General features: G+C 47.3%; 2 protein-coding genes across 3 annotated transcripts; both read left to right on the top strand.

Moving 5' to 3' along the window:
* The first annotated feature begins 1,178 nt into the window (after positions 1-1,178).
* On the top strand, positions 1,179-3,747 carry C13H20orf173 (chromosome 13 C20orf173 homolog). Its single transcript, XM_019972720.2, has 5 exons — positions 1,179-1,795; positions 2,027-2,205; positions 2,287-2,490; positions 2,624-2,675; positions 3,437-3,747. Exons 1-3 carry the CDS (start codon positions 1,304-1,306, stop codon positions 2,480-2,482), a joined length of 867 nt encoding a protein of 288 aa, XP_019828279.2. The 5' UTR covers positions 1,179-1,303; the 3' UTR covers positions 2,483-2,490; positions 2,624-2,675; positions 3,437-3,747.
* An 8,384-nt stretch (positions 3,748-12,131) lies between these two features.
* Positions 12,132-21,113, top strand: LOC139186573 (lactosylceramide alpha-2,3-sialyltransferase-like). 2 transcript variants are annotated; one of them, XR_011570202.1, is made up of 7 exons: positions 12,132-12,224; positions 12,334-12,658; positions 12,861-13,028; positions 13,115-13,310; positions 13,463-13,511; positions 14,215-19,665; positions 20,094-21,113. XR_011570202.1 is itself a non-coding variant. In XM_070801570.1 (6 exons), exons 2-5 carry the CDS (start codon positions 12,390-12,392, stop codon positions 13,493-13,495), a joined length of 666 nt encoding a protein of 221 aa, XP_070657671.1. In that variant the 5' UTR covers positions 12,132-12,224; positions 12,334-12,389; the 3' UTR covers positions 13,496-13,511; positions 14,215-19,918. The 2 variants fall into 2 exon arrangements, 1 of the variants encoding a protein (XP_070657671.1); XM_070801570.1 differs by lacking the exon at positions 20,094-21,113 and having other exon boundaries at positions 14,215-19,918.
* The last annotated feature ends 56 nt before the right edge of the window (positions 21,114-21,169 follow it).

The raw sequence follows: 21,169 nt of genomic DNA, 5'->3' as shown, positions 1-21,169 counted from the left end.
TTTTTTTAGTTGCTGTATTTATATGGGATCTAGTTCTCCGACCAAGGGTCAAACCCATAGTCCCTGCAGTGGAATCTTGGAGCCTTAACCACTGGACTGCCAGAAAAATCCCCTGGTGAATTTTTTAAAGCAATAAAATACCCACTGCAGATTTTCACTAGTTATGACAACTGTTTTCCTGTTCTCATCCCATGGAAGAAAACATTTTGATTTTTTGAAAAAATGGGTTTCTAACCCCACCCCTTTATTAAAAATCTTAAAAACAACTCAGTTTTTCATTTTGTTTTTTAACATCTTCCACAGGCCAGGGTTGAATTAAGAGAGTGACACTGGAGATGAGGAAGGTTGTTTGGAGACAGAAACAAAAGGATTAAAAATGGATTTGGAAATCATGGGAGAGGGAGGAGTCAAGGATAGCATATGGGTTTCTGGCTGCAGCAAGAGGTGAGTGGAGGAGCATCTGCTGAGATACAGAAGTCTTGGGAAGGGTTTGGTTTAAAAGGAGCAACATGAGTTCAGTCTCAGGCTTGTCCGGGGTGATGGGTCTCTGAGACAGCTAAGTGAGGGTGCGACAGACTGCCGGGTTTGGGGGTCTAGAGAACAGAAGTGGAGTCTGAGACGAAGTTGAGCAATTGCAGAGGGGCCGTCACACATAAATAGTACTTAAGTTTCCCTGTCCACTCTGTTCCTATATCCCATAAATATTTATTAAATGATTAAGTCTTAGGGATTCAGAGGTAAAAAAGGTAATCACAGGACTTCCCTGATGGTCCAGTGTTTAAGGATCCACCTTCCAGTACAGGGGACGTGGATTTGATCCCTGGCTGGGAAACTAAGATCTCACGTGCCATGGGGGCAATAAACCTGCTTGCCGAAACCACTGAACCTGTGTGCTCTGGAGCCCACGTGCCACAACTAGAGAGAAGCCCACACACCATAATAAAAGATTCCGTGTGACACAACTAAGACCCGAGGCAGCCAAGGAAAAAAAAAAAATAAATATATATATATATATAAATATATATATAAATGTAAAGGTCAGTCCCTGTCTATGTGGATCTTGCACTCAAGGCAGGCAGCTTGAGTGTGACAGACAGGATAGGGTGGTGGCTTTGTGCCTAAAGGAGGGAGGTCACAATGTGTACTTTGTGATGAGATCTGTAATATACCCCTTGGCAGGGAGGACCCCACTGAGAGCTCAACCTCCTTCTGTGGGAAGGATCAGGGACACACCATATGTTACCTCTCTGCCCTCACACCTTCCATCCCAGGCCCAGTTGGAGGGCCCTTTGGGGATAAGCAAATGGACAGAGAAGTGGGAGATGAGGGCTTGGCAGGAGGTGTGGTGTGGAGGTCTGGGGAGCCACGGAGGCCCACAGGACAGAGAGTTGGGGGGCTGTCTACGACCTCAGGTCCTCACCCCTCCCAGTCCCAGGTAGAGGAACCAGTTGGCCACCTGCCACTGGAGCCATCACCTGGGCCACACATGAGGCGCTGGTGGCAGATTTTTGTCCTGTGCGTCTTCTGGATGCTCCTCTTGTGGCTGGTGACCCCCTGCCTGGATCTGAAGACTGACTCGGCACCCCAGGAAAAATGGATGGATGTGGCACCACGGCATTGCAGCTGCCCTTGGTTCAAATTCAGGCAATGTGGCTGCCCGTCCGGAAGTCTCAATCACTCTGTCTGCCACCACACAGCTGGAGAGCACCAGTTTGATGCAGGCTATGAAAAGATGAGGGGGTCCCTGATGGGAGGAGCAGAGTCTATGCGCCCTGGTGCTGTGCTCTGGTGGTCGGTCAGTGGTCAACACTGGGGTGTCCCATCCCGTCCTCCCCTGGGCCCAGGTCACCTCCCACTTTCTGTCCCAAACCTCTGCCCTTGGCCCTGACTTAGAGTGCCTCCCATCTTCACAGCTTCAACTCCTGATCTCCCGATGGAGGTCTCACCCACTCAGATCTGCTTCCCGTCTTCCAGGAGCCAATACCTGGGTCTTGGCCCCCCATCTCTTCTCTCCTGCTGTTTTCAGGACCTGAACGCAGCAAGTGAGCTGGGCAGAGTGTGGAAGAAGCTGCTTGAGGTGATTCCCCAACTCTCAATGAGCTATTTTGATCTCTTCTGTGGGACTTGTGCCCTGATGGGGAATTCGAAGATCCTGCGGGCTGCCAGTATCAGCAACAATGTCAACCAACTCAGCATGGTCTCCAGGCGAGCCTTGAGGAAAGGGCAGGGGACTGGATGGCCAGACCTGCCCCTAGAGTTCTTTCAGTTTCTATTCTCTTTTCTCAGGATGAACCAGGTCCCTGTTCAGGGCATTGAGATGCTGGGGAACCAAACCACGAGATGCTCCGTCTCCCACAGGAATGCCAGGGGCCAGGGTTCTTGGAGGCAAGTGCTGTTGCTGCTCCTGCAGCTCTTTGATCTCGCGTGGACTTCAGATGCTCTGAGTGAGGAGATGGTGGTCTGGGAACCCAGACATTCTTAGTATGGCAGGTAAGTAGAGGGCACTGCAGCAGATGACAGAGGGGCCTCCAAGGAGACTCTCCTGGCTTACTGGGCACACCTGCCAGAGCTTCCCAGGTCTCAGGGGCTGCTGAAACCCCTCCACTTCCTAATTCTTCCTTAGATTTCTGAAGGTGGTCCAGTTCCCTAGCAGAATGGAAGAGAGAAAAGGCCAGGTAAGGGTTTGACAGGTGGGAAGATGTGGCTGTGGGTCGCTGTGGACTGGGACCCAGGTTGGCCACCTCCCATTCCTCTCCAAGTCCTGGCGATCAGCCCCACCTTCCTCCAGTACAACCGGGGCACTCTCCATCTTGGGGGCTCATGGCTCTGTTCTGGGCCTTGCGTACCTGTGACTCAGTAAAGATTCTTGTTCTTTCCTCACTTAAAACTTTTCCCTGCTGGTGGTCCAGTGCTTAAGGCTCCACACTTTCAATGCAGGGGATGCAGGTTTGATCCCTAGTCGGGTAACTAAGATCCTACATGCTTTGTGGTATGGCCAAAAAATTAACAAAACAAAACTTTTCCAAGCTATGCCTTCAGCATAGAGTCTAAAAGTTTCTGCCTAGCTTCCAAGACCCTGTGTGGTCTGACCTCTCGCCTCCCCTCATCTCTCCCAGGCTCACACCACGGGTTTCTCAGTTCCGCACACATGCCAGCTGCCTCATGCCTTTTCACACGCTGCTCCCTCTGCCTGGGATGCCCTCCTCTTGTCTCCCCAAAGAACCTTCTCTTATTCCAGTACGATGAGAATCATATGATGCTCTTTTCCAGGGTCTGGGGTCACACTGTGTGCTCAGACTCTGTCTCCCCTGGGGAAGGTGAGCTCCATTCTCCTAGCTTCAGGAGGCAGCTGGTCACCCTTGATGTTGAATGAAGGGCGGTGGGATGAAGACAGGATTCAACCTGCTGATGCATACATCCCTCTCTCATCCACTAGGATTCCCGCTTTGGATCTGGATCAGAAAAGCAAAGGAGGTGGTCCCCTTACTGGGAGGATGCTAATCAGACCAACAGAGATTCTGTCCATGCTCAGCAAGTAGCAGAAATGGAGGTCAGCTAGAGTGGACAAGCTCGCTGTTCACACAAGTCCACACAAGTCCTTGTCCTTTGGGCCTGAATGCAAGGGAGTCTTGGAGTTTCGGCAGGACTCTGGGGACATTCAGGGATAAAGGGCAAGAGGAAATTGTATAGTGATCAGTCTGATGCTGAATAAAATCCTGGCCTGATTCTCCTCCCTTCGAGGACGGTGTTGGGGAGGAAGGGCCCGACTTGACTTTCGTAGCTCAGGGACAATATCTGTATTAATTTCTATGCCTGGTCCCCTGGATCATGCAGGTGGTGTAAATTTAGAGCCAGCTCCATGCCAAGTGCAGACCCAGACTGAGTATCCAGAGAAGTTCATTTCCCACTGGACAAAAGAGATAAGCTTGCTTATATCATCCTATGCTGGTGGGTGAATTTTGGGGGAGCCCAGCTTTTCACCAAAGATTCAGCTGTTTGAGGTTCCCAGTGTTTTGTGGGGGCCTCTGTTCTGATTCTCTGCCTCCCCTAGGATCAAGGTCCTCTGCCTGCATGAGCATTAAACTTCTAAGTTTCTGGGCAGCCCCCTAAGCATCTTAAGCACCCCCCCCCCAATACTGTTTTTCAGTTCTCTTTTCATTTCTGACATCTAGGGGCTTCCTGTTTTCTTTTAACCTCTGGTCTGCGTTTAAAATACTTTTTATTAAACACTATAGATGTATATGCTTGCAAAATTACCAATTAACTCAGGAAAGATAAACAAGACACTTGAGTGGTAGTTGCCTCTGGGGAAGAGACTGGGTAGGAGGGGAGCAAGAAAGGGACAGAATCCTCCTTTTCACTTATTTTTTATACCTTTTGGACTATGTCCCACAGACCCATATTATACATTCAATAATAAATATAATTTTTAAAAGTTAAAACTATGTTTTGACCAGCAGACTGGATTTTTATTGTAGAAAAGTTTTTAGGTTATCTTTTACTTCATTAATTTGCTAGATCTGGAGTCAAAACTAAATCTTTGTAGCTCTTCTGCAGTTCCATGAACTTGGTGAGTATGTGATAAGGTTAGTGAGTTCTATGGGCAGCAGCTCAGTGCCTCATTCCTATGGAAAATAACCTGGCAGTTAATCAGAAGGTTAAACATAGAAATACCATGTAAGCCAGCAATTCCACTCTTAGGTAGGTCCCCAAGAGAAATGAAAACATGTCTGACCAGAAACTCGAACCCAAATGTCTATAGCAGTACTATTCATGATAGCCAAAAGGTGGAAACAATCCAAATGTCTCTCAAATGGTGAATAGACAAACTGTGACATGTCCATACAGTGGAATATTATTTAGCCATCAGAAGAGGGCAGAGTATTAACACATGCTACAACTTGGAAGAACCGCAAAAACATGATAAGTAAAAGAAGCTGGAATAGGAGGGAAGGGGACAGGGCATAACTTTTAAAAGAATGACATAGCCATTGAAGATACAATATAAATTGGTTAGAACCAACTAGGTCCAAGAAGGCAGAAGATTCAACTTCCAGTGGATCTTGAGCCTCATTATACACTCCTTGTAATACATCAACATTTGCTAAGTGACACCGCCCACAGGCACCATGACAGTTCTAACAGGGCTAAAAAGTGAGCAGTGGCCTGAATCCTGGAAATTTCTGTGCCTTCCCCAAAACAGTTGGAACGAGCCTCCCTTTTGTTAGCCTATGAGCTTACCCAGCCCATAAAAACCGATCTAAAGCCTTTTGAGATGGATTGCATTCTGTCTATGGAATGTGTAACCTTCCAGGGTTTTGCCTCTGAGATGGCTCACACTCTGTCCATAGAGAGTGTATCTGTCTCCACAAACAAATAAATCTACTTCTTACTTATCACTTTGCCTCTTGCTGAATTCCTTCTGCACTGAGACATAAAGAGCCTGAGGTTCTTAAATTAAGTCCTGAGACCAAGTGTGTGGTTTCAATTAAAAGGCAGTTGTAAAGAAACTAACACAACACTGTAAAGCAATTAGGCTCCAATTAAAATAAATAAGTAAATAAAAGGCGGTGGATTCGAGGGAATCCCTGGTGATCCACGGTGAGGACTGGATGCTTTCACTGCTGAGGGCCCGGGTTTAGTCCCTAGCTGGGGAACAAAAATCCCACAAGTCATGTGGTATGGCAAATAAAACCAAAAAAACACAGATTTCTCTGGTAGTTCAGTGGTTAGGACTCCATGCTTCCAACGCAGGGGAAGTAGGTTTGATGCCTGGTCTGGGAAGTCATATCCCATATGCCACATGGTAGCACCATCCCCCACAACCTGAATTTTGCCTGGGTTCGAATCCCATCTGAGTTGTGCAGTTTCAAAGACAGACACAAAAGGTCACATATCGTATGATTCATTTTGTGTGATGTACCCACGATGGGCAAATTCTTAGAAGCAGGAAACAGATGCATGGTTACCAGGGGTTGGGGGTTAGGCAGAACAGTGAGTGATTATTTGATTGGCATGGTGTGTTTTTATGGGGTGTTGAATGAAGAAGTCTTGAAAGTAGAGGGAGCTGCTGGCTGCGTGACACTGAATACGCTAAATGCCACAGAAATGTGTTCTTAAATGGCTCAGTGTATGTAATGTGAATTTCACCTCAAGAAGAAAAACGCTTGCATGAAAACACATATGATTATATCCATAACTTTTAAAAACACACAAAATTAAATAATATATTGTTTAGTTATACATAGATTTTTAAACAAATTTTGGCTGTACTGGGTCTCTGTTGCTGCACAGGTGCGGGCTACTCTCTAGCTGCAGTGCGCGGGTTTTTCATTGCAGTGGCTTCTCTTGTTGCAAAGCATTGGCTTTAGGGTGGGCTTCAGTATTTCAGCTTGAGGGCCCCAGCCCCTTGGCATGTGGGATTGAAAGGTTGTTGTTGAATCACGCAAATACACCGGGATTCTTGGCCCCCGGAGGAGAAGAATTCCATCCGGGGCCAGAGACGAGGCTTGATCCCTGAGAGCTTTTGTGTAATAAAGTTTTATTAAAGTATAAAGGAGATAGAGAAAGCTTCTGACAAAGCCATCAGAAGGGGGCAGAAAGAGTACCCCCCTGCTAATCTTCAGCTGGATGTTATATAGTCACTAGCAGTCTGTTAATGAAAGAAAGGAATGTCTTAAAATTCAGAATGGCACCAGGCCCCTCACCCATAAGATGCATTTTGGGATAATCTTGGCGCCAAATGGTTTCTCCTGGGCCATAAAATGATTAACTTGAATCTTGAAGAAGGGCAGACCACCATACAAATAGTTTCATTTACATAGATTAGGGGAACAATATCCATACTGGTTTGTCAAGTAGGTTCTGGGCCGAGAGGCGGAACCGACTTGGAGACAGAGTTTGAGGTAAAGGCATAGTACATTAGCATAGCTTAAGATGGACATTTCCATAAGAAAAAGGCAATGGTTATCTCTAGGCGAAACCAGGTGTCTTTATGGCAACACAGTATTTTAAGAGAAACCTCCCTTTAAATTTGTATAGAGAAGGAAAAAATATTGCTAGTTTGTTTCCTCCTGCCGCTTGAGAGATAAAAATGTCTGACACTTGCAGGCTATTTCCTCCATTTGGAGACCCCGGGCCTTCCTGCCTGTTACCCTCTCAGGATCTTCCTGGACCAGGGATCAAATCTGTATCCCCTGCATTGGCAGATGGATTCTTAAACACTGGACTACTAGGGAAGTCCTTGTTATATATAGATGTTGCAAAAAGAAAAAGCCAACGGAATGAAAAACACAAAATTCCTGGTGGTGTTATCATCTGGTGGGGGAAAAAGAGCACCCAGTGTCTTCAATGGTATTAATGTTCTTTAAAAAATTTTTTTATTGGAGTATAGTTTATTTACATTTGATTTACAAATGTGTTAGTTTCTGCTGTACAGCAAAGTGAATCAGTTATACAAATACATATATCCACTCTTTTTTAGTTTCTTTTGGAATGGATGGCTGGAGTTGTTGGAGGCTAAGCCTCTCTCTCTGTGTAATCTTTCACCGCAGACTTCTTCAATGATGGAGGAGGTATTATAAGATTGGAAACTGCAAGGCTGAGGCTAGACATCACACAGTGTCACTTACACAGTATTCCATTGGTTACGTCAAGTCATACAATGACTCCAGATTCAAGAATTGGGGAAATGGACGCCTATTCCTAATGTAACAAGCCAAAAAGAATTTGTGGCCATACTTAAACTACCATTGTGTCCCACAGCGTCAAGGGTTCTATTTTGTTATCCTTGGCCGTTCCTGGAAGAGTCATTGGCTACATCTTGCCTCCTTTGGTTAGAGCCTCACCCCGGTTCTCTAGCTTTCACATCTATTCTGTAAGCTTCTTGATATTTAACCAGTGAATTGTCTTTCTAGTTAAGTTTACCACAGTCTGTTTCTGAGACCAAGAATTCCAACTGCTACAGTTAAAAAGGATCAAAAAATCGTACTCTCACCAACAGTAATGAAGGTTAGACGATGACAGAACATTCTTTTTGGTTTTTGTTTTAACCTACACTCCTTTATACCCAAACTATCAATCAAACCCAAAGGCATTGTATTAGTTTCCTAGGGTTGCCATAACAAATTACCACTAACTAGGTAATTTAAAGGGGCTTCCCAGGTGACTCAGTGGTAAATAACCTGCCTGCCGATGCAGGAAACGTAAGAGATGTTGGTTTGATCCCTGGATCAGGAAGATTGCTTGGAAAAGGAAATGCAACCTGCTCCAGTATTCTTGCCTGGAAAATCTCATGGACAGAGGAACCTGGCAGGCTACAGTCCATGCACGCATGTTAAGTCGCTTCAGTTGTGTCCAGCTCTTTGCGACTCTATGGACTGTAGCCTGCCAGCCTCCTCTGCCCATGGAATTCTCCAGGCAAGAATACTGAAGTAGGTTGCTATGCCATCCTCCAGGGGATCTTCCCAACCCAGGGATCAAACCCACTCTCTTGTCTTCTGCATTGGCAGGCAGGTTCTCTACCACTACCTCCACCTGAGAAGCCTAGGTTACAGTCCTGCTGCTGCTGCTGCTGCTGCTGCTAAGTCACTTCAGTCGTGTCCTACTCTGTGCGACCCCATAGACGTCAGCCCACCAGGCTCCCCGTCCCTGGGATTCTCCAGGCAAGAACACTGGAGTGGGTTGCCATTTCCTTCTCCAATGCATGAAAGTGAAAAGTGAAAGTGAAGTCGCTCAGTCGTGTCCGACTCCCAGCGACCCCATGGACCGCACCCTACCAGACTCCTCCATCCGTGGGATTTTCCAGGCAAGAGTACTGGAGTGGGTTACCATTGCCTTCTCCGAGGTTACAGTCTATGGGGTCGCAAAAGAGTCAGACACGACTTAGCGACTAAGCAACAACAACTGGTAGCTTAAAACAACAGAAATTTATTATCTTACAGTTCTGGAGGCTAGAAGTCCAAACTTCAGGTTGATGTCCTTTGCGGGATCTGAGTGAGAATCTGTCCCATGCCTCTCTCCCAGCTTCTGGTGGTTGCTAGCAATTCTTACCATTTTGATCTTGTAGACAGACACAACAATCTACTCTCTGCCTCCATCTTCACATGGCACTCTCCCCCTGTGTCTTCTCTTCCTACATTTTCCCTTTTTCATAAGGACACCAGTCATTGGATTAGGGCCCTTCCTAAACCAGTATGAACTCACTTTAACCTGCAAAGACCTTATTTCCAAACAAGGTCACATTCACTGGTACCAGAGGTCCAGACTTGAAGCTAATTTTTTGGAGGGGGACACAGTGCTACTCACAATAGGCAGAATAATGACTTTTCTAGATGTACAAAGATTTAGAAATTTCATTTCTTACATAGCTTTTTTCCTAGGGAATTTTAATGAATGACTACAGATGGTGACTGCAGCCATGAAATTAAAAGATACTCCTTGGGAGGAAAGTTATGACCAATCTAGATAGCATATTCAAAAGCAGAGACATTACTTTGCCAACAAAGGTTCGTCTAGTCAAGGCTATATGGTTTTTCCTGTGGTCATGTATGGATGTGAGAGTTGGACTGTGAAGAAAGCTGAGCGCCAAAGAATTGATGCTTTTGAACTGTGGTGTTGGAGAAGACTCTTGAGAGTCCCTTGGACTGCAAGGAGATCCAACCAGTCCATTCTGAAGGAGATCAGCCCTGGGATTTCTTTGGAAGGAATGAAGCTAAAGCTGAAACTCCAGTACTTTGGCCACCTCATGCGAAGAGTTGACTCATTAGAAAAGACTCTGATGCTGGGAGGGATTGGGGGCAGGAGGAGAAGGGGACGACAGAGGATGAGATGGCTGGATGGCATCACTGACTCGATGGACTTGAGTCTGAGTGAACTCTGGGAGTTGGTGATGGACAGGGAGGCCTGGCGTGCTGCAATTCATGGGGTCGTAAAGAGTTGGACACGACTGAGCGACTGATCTGATCTGATCTGATCTGAAGAGGAAAGTAGCCCTAGTTTACTACTAGATTATATAGGAAACAATGCTTACCTAGTTGCAATATTATAAACACTAAGAACAGACATTTGACTTTCAGAATCAGCCTATAATCCTCTGCCATTCAGTATGGTGGAAGAGTTAGTGAAATGTATCTAGTGAGAAATTGAAATTTTAATTAATTATTTTTTGGTGCTGTGGCACACAGCATGTGGGATCTTAGTTCCCTGACCAGGGATCGAACCCATGCCCCCTGTGGTGGAAGCATGAGGCCTTAACTGCTGGACCACCAGGGAATTTCTAACTGAGACTTTCCCTGACCTTCCAGTGATTAAGAATCCATGCTTCCACCACAGGAGCTGTGAATTTGATTCCCTGGTTGGGGAACGAAGATCCCAAATGTGGCATGGTAAGGCCAAAAAAGAAATACAACAAAAAATTAATTTTAAACAATCTAAAATTTAAGATGAATGCAATTCAGTTTTTGGAACACTTCTAAGTATACTTTGTTTAACTGGAGTTTGCAGATCTACTTTTCAGGTTGTAAAATTTTTTTAAATAGATCATGTATTTTTGATGAAAACTGAATGTTAAGATTTAGATATACTGTGAATACTGTGAGTGTAAAATACAATTCTTATTTAGAAGACTTAGTTTCAATAAAGAATGCAAAATTTTAATATTTTGTATCAAGAACGTGTTGAAATGATAATATATAGACATACTGGGTTAAATATATTATTCAAATTTATTTTCTCCACTTCCTTTTATTTTTTTATTAGACTACGGCCACTAGAAAATTATACATGTGGCTTGAATATTTCTTTTGGATGGCATTGCTATAAACAAAGCATGTGAAAAGTAATGATACAACAGATTGCTTACACAACAGAATCTGAACGTTATCCTTGATGATGTAAAGTTTCGCTTGCCAATGTTGGAAAGGACAAAAAGGAAAAAATTGGGGAATAGAAGTATACAGACACGGGGCTCCCCTGGTGGTCCAGTGGCTAAGACTTTACACTCCTAATGCAGGAGGCCTGGGTTCAATCCCTGGTCAGGGAACTGGATCCCACATACTGCAACTAAGACCTGGCACAGGGAAATAAATAAGCACTTAAAAAAGAGAAGCGTACAGACACAATATCCTCATCTCAGAGAACAAGGCTTTAAGAAACCTTGTCTTGATGTGACAGAATGAGAAACAGAGAGTCCAATGTGTAAAGTCACGAAGTGAGCAGGTGGTTATTACTAAACATGATGATATGATTATTTACAGCAGGTAGTCTGTATGTAATATCACGATACAGTTATGTAAGCATATTATTTAGACATATGGAAACAAATGCCCGGAGAATAGTTAGAAGAGGAGGCCTCTGAGGAGGGGCCTCAGGGTAAGGAGTCAGGGAGGCTGGGAGGCTGGGAGGCTGGGAGGCTGCCACTCCACATTAGAAGTCTTTCTGAATCCTGTGATTTTTACTACACTTGATCTTAGCCAAAAGGCCGAGAAGCGATGAATCCTGTGATTTTTTTGGGAAAAAGTTTTCAAATACTTATCTTGGTAACAACCTTAAAGGAAAAAAAAAAGAAGAAGAAATTCAACTCCTGAGAGATTTCAAGGGGTGACTACACCAAATATTCACTTTTGTCAAAATGGTAAATTCTCTCTGACCAAAAAAAAGGTTCCAGGGCTTCTCTGGTGGCTCAGATGGTAGAATCTGCCTGCATTGCAGGAAACCCAGGTTCAGTCCCTGGGTTGAGAAGATCCCCCTGGAGAAGGGAGTGGCTACCCACTACAGTATTCTTGCCTGGAGAGTCCCATGGACAGAGGAGCCTGGTGGGCTACAGTCCATGGGTTCAGAAAGAGTTGGACATGACTGAGTGACCAAGTCATGTCCTTGCCTTCTGGATCTCCTGTTCCTCCACAGCAGACTTGGCACATGGCCACTGCTCCCTCACCCTCCTGTCCCCTTGAGCTTAAATCCATACCTCCTTTGTCAGCCTGACTCTGTGTGTGTTGGTGGGGGTGGGGCGTTCGTCAAGAGGCCTGTGCAGAGGAGGTCACAATGCATTCTCTGTGATGAGGCCCCGGATATAACCGGGCCAGTGTGAAAGACTTCATTGGATACCAGTCTCCCTGGGAGACCACCGAGCTCACCAATCGACACCTCTCCTGTCCTTTCAGCCTTGAGCCCAGGCCTTGGCAGGGTTCCTTCCAGTGCTTAGCAGGTGGCTGAGGAGGTGAGAGGTAAGGTGTTGAGAGGGTGTGTGGTGTGAAGGGTTGGAGAAGGAATGGAAGCTTCTAGGACAAGGGACGCTGGGGATGTCTGATGACCCCAGCCCTTTTTCCTTCCCAGTACATGATGTCAGAGCCAATCTACTGCCTGCTGGGGCACCAGCGTCTGGGCCAGAGATGAGGGTTCCATATCTGAAGCTGCATCTGCTAGCCACCTGTGTGCCTACCTTGTGGATGATGGTCTTCCTTCTGGACCAGAAGTCTAGCCAGAATGACCTTCGTAAGATGCCCGGAAATCACTCAAAGACCTGCGACTGCCCCCAGAACTCTTTAAGAAAGTGTATCTGTTCATCTGAGGTCCATGAGTGCTCCACCTGCCTCGGCATTCCCGGAGAGTCTGTCCGGTTTGACGAACGCTTTGAGATGGACGTTGAGCCCTTGATGAGGTCAGAAGTGCCCATGTCCTTTGATGCTTTGCTATTGTGGTTGGTCAGTGCACATTCTTGGTCTCTGTCCAGTCCCCACCCCCAAGCCCAAGCCCTGGCTGTCTCTCTCTCCATGGCCCCAGGCTCTAACCTTCTTCTATAGGTGGTGGGAGCCTGGGAAAACCCCCTATATCTCTCCCTCCTGCATTCCTATGAACTTTAGGGCATGGAGTCAGAGGAGTTTGGGAATCAGAATCAGCAGCCACCCAAAGGGCCTTCCACACACCCACTGGACCGTGTGGGGTGCTGGACTTGTGCAGGTTGGAAACTCAAAGTTCCTATTGGACTCTGGCCTTGGCCTAAAGATTGACCAACATGATGTGGTCCTCAGGTGAGTGCAGGGTGAAAGGTGGAGACCAGGAAGGTCACGACAAATCCTCCTCCTCCCCAAAACGTCTATCCTGCTTTTCTCTCCAGGATGAACCAGGCACCTGTCCAAGGCTTTGAGGCGGACGTGGGAAAAAGGACCACCGTGTGCATTACATACCCCGAGATACAGACCTCAGGACCCTGGTGCCCAGCTGCTGCTGCTTCCTCTGAATTCATCTGGTCTGAAGTGCGTCATGGACATAGTGCAGAAAGACAGCATCATTCAGAAGGCAGAAAATCCTGGGTATGGTGGTGGAGGGTAGGACATTGTAAGGAGGATAGTGGGAACTCTGGAGAGACCCTTGCTATCTATCAGGGCACCCCCCAGGCTTACCTAAGTTTGGGGATGGCTGTGTCAAATGATGCTGAAACCCCCCCACCTCAATCTTGTTTTAGATTTCGGATAGTCCAGGTCACCCGTGGAAGTAATGAGAAGGAAGACAAGGTGAGGGACCCAGGAGGGAAAAGGGGAAGGAGTAAAATGCAGTGAGTTGGGTTGGGCGGCCACTGGATGGACATCAGGTCACCACCCTCCTCCATCTCCCCAGGTCTCAGTGATCAGCCTGAGCTTCCTTTAGTACATCCAGCAGAGATGGCTGGGAAAACATGGTCACTTTCCATCTCTGGGGTTCATAACTCTGTTTTATGCCTTGCACACCTATGACCAGGTATAAGACGCGGTCTGCAGCTCATAGAACTTCATCCCTTTGCCACTAAAAGTGTTTGTTTTCCCAGGGACTTCAGGTTAAGCCCAAAGTTGTCTGGCTGGTTTTCAAGATCCTGCGTGGTCTGACCCTTCCACTCCCCTCATCTCTACCAGCACTCTCTATGGGCTTCTCGGTTCCCTAAACATCTGCCTTGGGCCTTTCACATGCTGTTCCCCTGCCTGCAGTGCCCTCCTCTTGTTTCCCCAAGGAATCCTCTCTTTTCCTTCAACATGATGAGAATCAACTCTCTTTCCTGGGCTCTGTGTGTTCAGAGTCTTCCCTGGGGAAGGTGAGCTCTGTTCTTCTCCCAGCTCCAGGAAACAGCCTGTCGCCCTTCACGTTAAGTGAATGTTTGGTGAAGGAATGCTCAGTGGGTGTGGAGGCAGCCTGGGATCCAGCCTGCTACCCCAGAGCCCTCTTCTCTCTTACCCCATCTCCCAGGTATCCTTGTTTGGTTTTGGGACAGACCAGCTCATGAGGTGGTCCCATTACTGGGATGATAAATATTGGTTCAAGACCAACACGCACAGTTTTAAAGAAGAGCAACAGGTCATCCTTAAGCTGCAGTGTGAGGGGAAGGTTGCTGTTTACAACTGAGATGGCCTCCAGCCAGTTCAGCCCACTGGAGGCCCCCAGAGGCTGACAGGGGGTCAAGAGGACTCTGAGTGTCAGAGAGGGATAAGGGCTTCAGAAGTACCCTGGATGAAGATCACTCTGCTAGGAAACCCCACATGGTGACATTAAAGGACTACTTTCTCTTCTAGATTCTCAACAGTGAACATTTCATTATGTCACATATATATTTTTACCTTATCAAAAAGTAAAATTAAATGAAAAAGAGGAAAAAGCAAAGCCTAAAGTTGAAAACACATGAAGTGAACCCAACTATACATCAAATTGCTAACACAATCACCAGGGAAAGAGGTAAAGTTCCTTTAAAATTCAATACACTGTATATCCCTTGTAGCATAGATTCTGTGGACAAAAAGAACCACAAAGAAATTTTAAATTTTACTCAGTAGACTTTGATTATAATACTGTAATATTTTAATTTATTATAATATTATAAACTATATAATAAATATCATACAATAAATACGTAATTTTATTAATATTATTAGGAACCAAATACAAAATTGGACAGGGAGAGTAAAACCCCTGGGACATTATAAATTCAAACAGGAAATATCACTGTGAGCTCAATTTTATGTTATGTTTTATGGTAAAATATACATAAAAATGGTCATTTGAAGGTATACAGTTCAGTGGCATTAAGCATATTCACATTGTGTGCAACCACTCCCATCTCAAACTCACAGTTTTCAAAATACGTTGTCTGTGAGTCCAAAAGCCACACTAACATCCCAGAGACAACGATCAACTCTGGAATGTGGATTTCATTTTCTAAATACTTTTCCCCACTAATCTAAAAGTTTCAGGCCTGGACGAGAAAAGTACAAGGAAAACCTGCACAACAAATATGGGACAATTTGAGCATCAAAAATAGCAACTGTCACAGATGAGTCACAGTAGATATATAAAAAATCCTTGAGTCCATATTGACACTCAGAGAGATATCAAAACAATCAGAGGAAACTATTATATTAAATGGGAGTGGGGGAGAAGCATTTATCTTGCCTTTTTGGTAGAAACAGTATTCAAGGTGAGCCAAGAACCTGTCAATGAGGGTTTTCAGTCACTGGGTATCCAAAACACACCCACTCCGTTCTTACTTTGGCCGCCCCACAACCACACATAACCTGACAAGATGAAAACATCCCTGGTACAGCTGAGAGCATGTTTACCTGCCCCTAAGGGCACAGAGGTGTGCTCAGTGTCTGGCTCAGAGCTAGAGCTCAAGAATTCCAAAGGTGTGGGCAGTGCGCTTGTCACCATCTTGTTGCAGATAAACTGGACCCATATGGCATCGTATAATCATCATTTAGAGGAATAAAGTTATCCACGATGAAAGCAGAGTTTAAAAAACTGGTTGCCCGCCTGGAAAGTGATTAGAAAAGAATGGAGTGGGAAACTGCTGCCTTCTTTTCTATTTCATTTTTAACCATGTGTGTGCAGTTGTTTCCTTGGAAATAAATGAAATCAAGGGTATTCCCTGGGTCCAGGGATTCCCTGATGGCTCAGATGGTAAAGAGTCTGCCTGCAATGCAGGAGACCTGGATTTGATCCCTGGGTCAGGAAGATCCCCTGGAGAAGGAAATGGCAACCCACTCCAGTATTCTTGCCTGGAAAAATCCCATGGATGGAGGAGCCAGGCAGTCTACAGTCCATGGGGTTGCAAAGAGTCGAACATGACTGAGTGACTTCACTACAGGTTTAGGACACCACGATTTTACTGCTGCAGCCCTGGGTTCAATCCCCGACCAAGGAACTAAGATTCCACAAAGTGAAAATGAAGTCGCTCAGTCGTGTCCGACTCTTTGCGATCCCATGGACTATAGCCTACCAGGCTCCTCCCTCCATGGGATTCTCCAGGCAAGAGTACTGGAGTGAGTTGCCATTTCCTTCTCCGGGGGATCTTCCCAACCCAGGGATCGAACCCGAGTCTCCTGAATTCCAGGCAGATGCTTTAACCTCTGAGCCACCAGGGAAGCCCGATTCCACAAAGCTCGTGACAAAAAAGCGAAAGCAAACAGAAAAACTACCCCCACCCCCAAAGTTTGGTTGGATAGAAATTTACTTTAACCACATTATATTTTCTTGTAGGTTCTTTGCTCAAGAGGGAACAAAGGCCCTCCTTTCCCCTCTCTGCTTCATACTTGACAAGTTCGTTTTGGGAGTAGCCAGCACCCCCTCACGGAGAAGGCAATGGCACCCCACTCCAGTACTCTTGCCTGGAAAATCCCATGGACGGAGGAGCCTGAAAGGCTGCAGTCCATGGGGTCGCTGAGGGTTGGACACGACTGAGTGACTTCAGTTCCACTTTTCACTTTCATGCATTGGAGAAGGAAATGGCAACCCACTCCAGTGTTCTTGCCTGGAAAATCCCAGGGACAGGGGAGCCTGGTGGGCTGCCGTCTATGGGGTCACACAGTCGCACATGACTGAAGCGACTTAGCAGCAGCACCTCCTCAGAGAGGCACCACACCAGCCTTTCTTGCCTTTTTCATTCCTGTGCCCATTGTACTTGATTTCCATGCCCTCCCTTGTCAGCTGGACCCTGGGCTGAATGCCAAGGTGAAGGCAGTCTTACCCACAAAGCCTATATGCAAAAGCTCACAGTGTGACCTGTGCGGTGGGGTCCCTGATACTACTGGGCTAGCATGAAGGATCCCGCTGGGCATCAACCCCTTTTCCTCTGGGGAGGTCACAGGATGCACCAAAAGCACCTCTCCCCTCCCTCCTCTCAGCCTCCAGCAGAGCACCCTGCAGGGCTCAGCAGGTGGCTGGGGTGGTGAGAGATGTGTTATAAGGAGGTGTGGTGAACAGGGTTGAGGAAATGATGGAGGCCATGGGGCAGTGGATACTGCTGGAGTCTGTGGCCACAGCTTCCTCCTTTTCCAGTGCCTGCTGTCTGAGTCAGCCTGCCTCTTGGCCTGTGAGTTGTCCCATGGATAGGAATGAAGCCTTCATGATGGGCTCTAGGTTGGCGTGCTGCCTTGATGGCTCACCTGTGCCTGGTGCTTCTGCTCTTTGGTCGGAAAAGTCTCACCTGATGGGCTAGCTGGTACAACTCCCAGAGTGGCCATTGGTCCCAGGACCCACAGATGTAGCCCTTGACGCCACATACCCAGTGTACCCAACTGGCTTGGCAAACACTTTGAAAGGGCCCTGAAGCCCGCTCTTCCTCCAACATGTTCTGTGATGCTCTTCCTGGCCAGTGAGTCTCCTCCTGGCACCCAGGTCATGCTGAGTTTCTCTGCCACCAGGCCCTGGAGATGAGCTCCTCCTTTCAGTATGTGTTGTGAAGTTCTGTGACACACAGGTTTGATGAGTATTTGTCAAATGAATGAAAAGTTGGATTAGGAGCAGGGGGGAAGCAAGCAGCCCATTTGATGTCATCCATTGGATTTTCCCGTTTGGGCTTGGGCGGACTAGCTGAAGAGGTGGCCCCGTATACAGGGAGGAGAGCTAGAGCCGAAGACTCCTGCATGGCTTGCAAAGCACCTTGCAATGGCAGAAGGCGAGAGATTCCACCAGCTCGTGTATGAGACAACTCTTAGCCAGCAACCAGCCTCAGACTCTTGGTAGGATTGGAATATGAAGAACAGGAGAGGGAATGACAGGGAACCAAGAACAGGGGGCGCAGGAACAATGTACGGCTTATCAAGCCCTGAATAAGAGCTTCCCCTGACTCCTGCACCCCAACTAGTAGCAGTAAATAACTAAGGAAGAGCTAAATTTAAATACACATTCTTACCCTCTCCTGCCTCCACACAGATGACCACTAGCTGGGAACAGAGAGTGCCCGAACTCAGATGGACACATGACTGCCTTCCCTCATGTCTCTCCTCTGACCATTGATCCATTCAAGGGGGTCAACTCTTTGCTTCCAAGTCCTTCCACCTGTGCCAAGCTTCAGGTGCTACGAAGGCATATAAAGAGCTGGGGACGTTAGTGACAAAGGACTAAGAAGAAAGAGGTCCTAGGGCTTCCCTGGGGGTCCAGTGGTTAAGACTTCGCTTTCCAGTGCAGGGGCTGTGGGTTCGAACCCTCAATGCAGAGGTGTGGGTTTGATCCCTGGTTGGGAAGCTAGGACCCCACATGCCTTGGGGCCAAAAAAAAAAAAAAGAAGGAAAAAAGATGTCATAATGTCCACTCCATACTGGGCTGCCAGTGTGTCAGGCAAGACTCTCAGCGGGGCCAGAGAACACAGTCCTTTTTTATCTGGAGAAGCCTCACTCCTCGCCTTCACCTCCGTCAGGGTCTAGGCAAACCCCTCTGGTCCCAGGAGCATAGAAAGTAAACTGCAGGGGGTCAGGGCCTTGAGACCCCTTGTTCTTGTCTTTCCTTCTCCCTTGCCTGCTTTCTCAGCTTCCTGAGCAGAGCTAAGCTGCACCCCAGGATCAAGGGGTTGGGGGAGGGATCTCATGGCTCAGAGAACCCTGATGGCCCCTGCTCCTTCCTCCTCCCTGCCTCTGCTCACCATCCCCCAGGCTCTGCAGGACTCAGCATTTCCATATTGCTCAAGTAGTCCCTTCCTCAGCCATGGGAGTGAGTAGGTGGTCAGTGGGACAGGAAGTAGGAGGTGAGGTGTTGGGGGGAACAGCTAAAGGCCTCACGTGTCCTAAGATTAAACAACTAAACCAACTAGCTGCCCCAGGGTCTGGTTCCGTGAGCTGAGATGAGAGTAAAAAACCCTTAGATGCTCAGTCACGTCCGACTCTTTGTGACCCCACAGACCCACCTCCACTTCTATGCTGGCACACAGGGGTGAAGTGGTGAGTGGTCTGTCTCTTCTCCATGGGTATAAATGCTGGGAAACCTAACCCAGGTCCAGCCGGCCGAGGAGGAGCTATTCCAGCTGATACACAGGTCACGGCCATACCGAGTCCTGTTCATGCCTGTCCTGGGCTGTACGGTGGGGAATTCGGGATTACCATTGATGAGCACTGCATTGCACTCTGGGAGAGCAGATTGGAGGGTGGTAAGTAGTGTGAGGCTGAGCCCCAGCACCTCCCTGACATTATCCTTTCCTATCTCTGCAGAATGAACCAGGCTGCATGTCTAGGCTCTGAGAACAGCGTGGGCAATGGAATCTCCCTGCACATACCCCACCGGAGAATGCCCTCCACCTGGAGGAATGCCCATGTTCTCCTGGAGTCAAAGCCTCCGGAGCTAGTGTGGGCTGCAGAGGGCATGAGCCAAGATGAAAGGGCTCCTTTCCTCAGCTGGAGACACAGAGCTGGAGCAGACAGCCCTCAGCCTTTAGGTGTAAGTGTTGATCTTGTCCTCACTCTGCAGTCTGATCAGACTCTCCCCACCGTCTTCACCGTCAGTGTATACTACCAGCTTTCCCTTCTCTACTTCATGCCAGGCAGCTTTTTCAGCCTTTAAGTTGCTGCTAGTCCCACATGGGGAAGCAGATGAGCAAAGTTAATTAGGTTGCGATGTGGTAACTGTTGCTCTTACATGCAAAGCATGAAGCGCAAGAGAACAGGGTGCAGCCCTCACCAGACCCAGCGCACCCTGCAAACAAGAACATTGCCCAGACTCCAACTCAGTTCTCACGTCCTCTGCTCTTAGGACTCTGGGGCCTTGAGCAGCTGCTATCAACGCAGAAAAGGAGAAGGCAGGATGGAGGGTGGGGATTTGTGGATGGAGAAGACCCACATGCTCAGCTCTGATCTCCATTCCCCTAGGTTCTGGAGATCAATCACACCATCCTCAAGTGCACCCTTGAGAACCGGCTGGAAGATGAGACAGTGAATTCCCATCCGCCAGATTCACTGCACTTGTTATGACCTGTTGCATGTGACAAGAAGGAAAAGGGACCTCTGGCCTGATGCCCTGGAGCAAGGTGGGGTGCTGCCCCAAAGACCCATACGCTTTCCTCCATGCTTCTCCAGATCGGATCTCTGGGTTTGGAGCAGATGAGAAGAGCAATTGGCTCCATGACTGGTAGGACTATCCAAACAGATGACCCTACTGTTGGCTAAACAAAGTGTATTAGAGGGACTTCCCCAGTGTTCCAGTGGTAAAGAAGCCACCTTCCAGAGCAGGGGATGCAGGTTTGATCTCTGGTTGGGGAATCAAGATCCCACATGCCCTTTGGCAACTAAGCCCATACTCTACAACTACCGAACTTGAGCTCTGGAGCTACAACTAGAGAGGAAAATGCCATGTGTTGCAACTAAGACCCAACACAGTCAAATAAATAGATATTAAAAAGAAAAATGTGTTCTAGGAAGTTGGAGCAGAAAAGCATACACAAGCTAAGAAGGTGAAAGCAAGACGACAGTTAATAATTGAACAGAGGACTAAGCCTGATGGAATATCTGCTGGAGAGGGGAGCCCCAGGCCTGACATCCAGAGTGGGGTGAGGGGCTATTGAGGATTGGATGGGGAGGCAGAAGCAGGTATAGATTAGCTATTTACTGGATGAAGACTTAGCTTGGCTGCCTCCAAAATGCCTTTCATGTGCTGGAAACTCTCTTCCTGGTCCCAGAAGGTGTATGGGGCTTAAGGCCTCAGCTTACGACCTATAGATAATGGAACTGAGAAGAAACTCCAAAGCAGACAACAGGGTCCCTCTGTGAGCCTCTAAGCTAGAGAACCAGAGTTGGGGACCAAACAAAGTTAAGGAACCTAGAGAAATCAAGCTTGTCCCTGAGAACATCTAGAGTAGAAAAGGCCAGGTAAGGATCCTGAGCCACGGGGAATCTGACTAGAGGTGGGGACCAGCCGGCATCTTGGGGGCTCCAGATTTAGCTCTGTG

The sequence above is a fragment of the Bos indicus genome, chromosome 13, assembly GCF_029378745.1.
Source record: "Bos indicus isolate NIAB-ARS_2022 breed Sahiwal x Tharparkar chromosome 13, NIAB-ARS_B.indTharparkar_mat_pri_1.0, whole genome shotgun sequence".
NCBI lineage: Eukaryota > Metazoa > Chordata > Mammalia > Artiodactyla > Bovidae > Bos > Bos indicus.
This window is presented reverse-complemented; position numbering and strand designations above follow the sequence as displayed.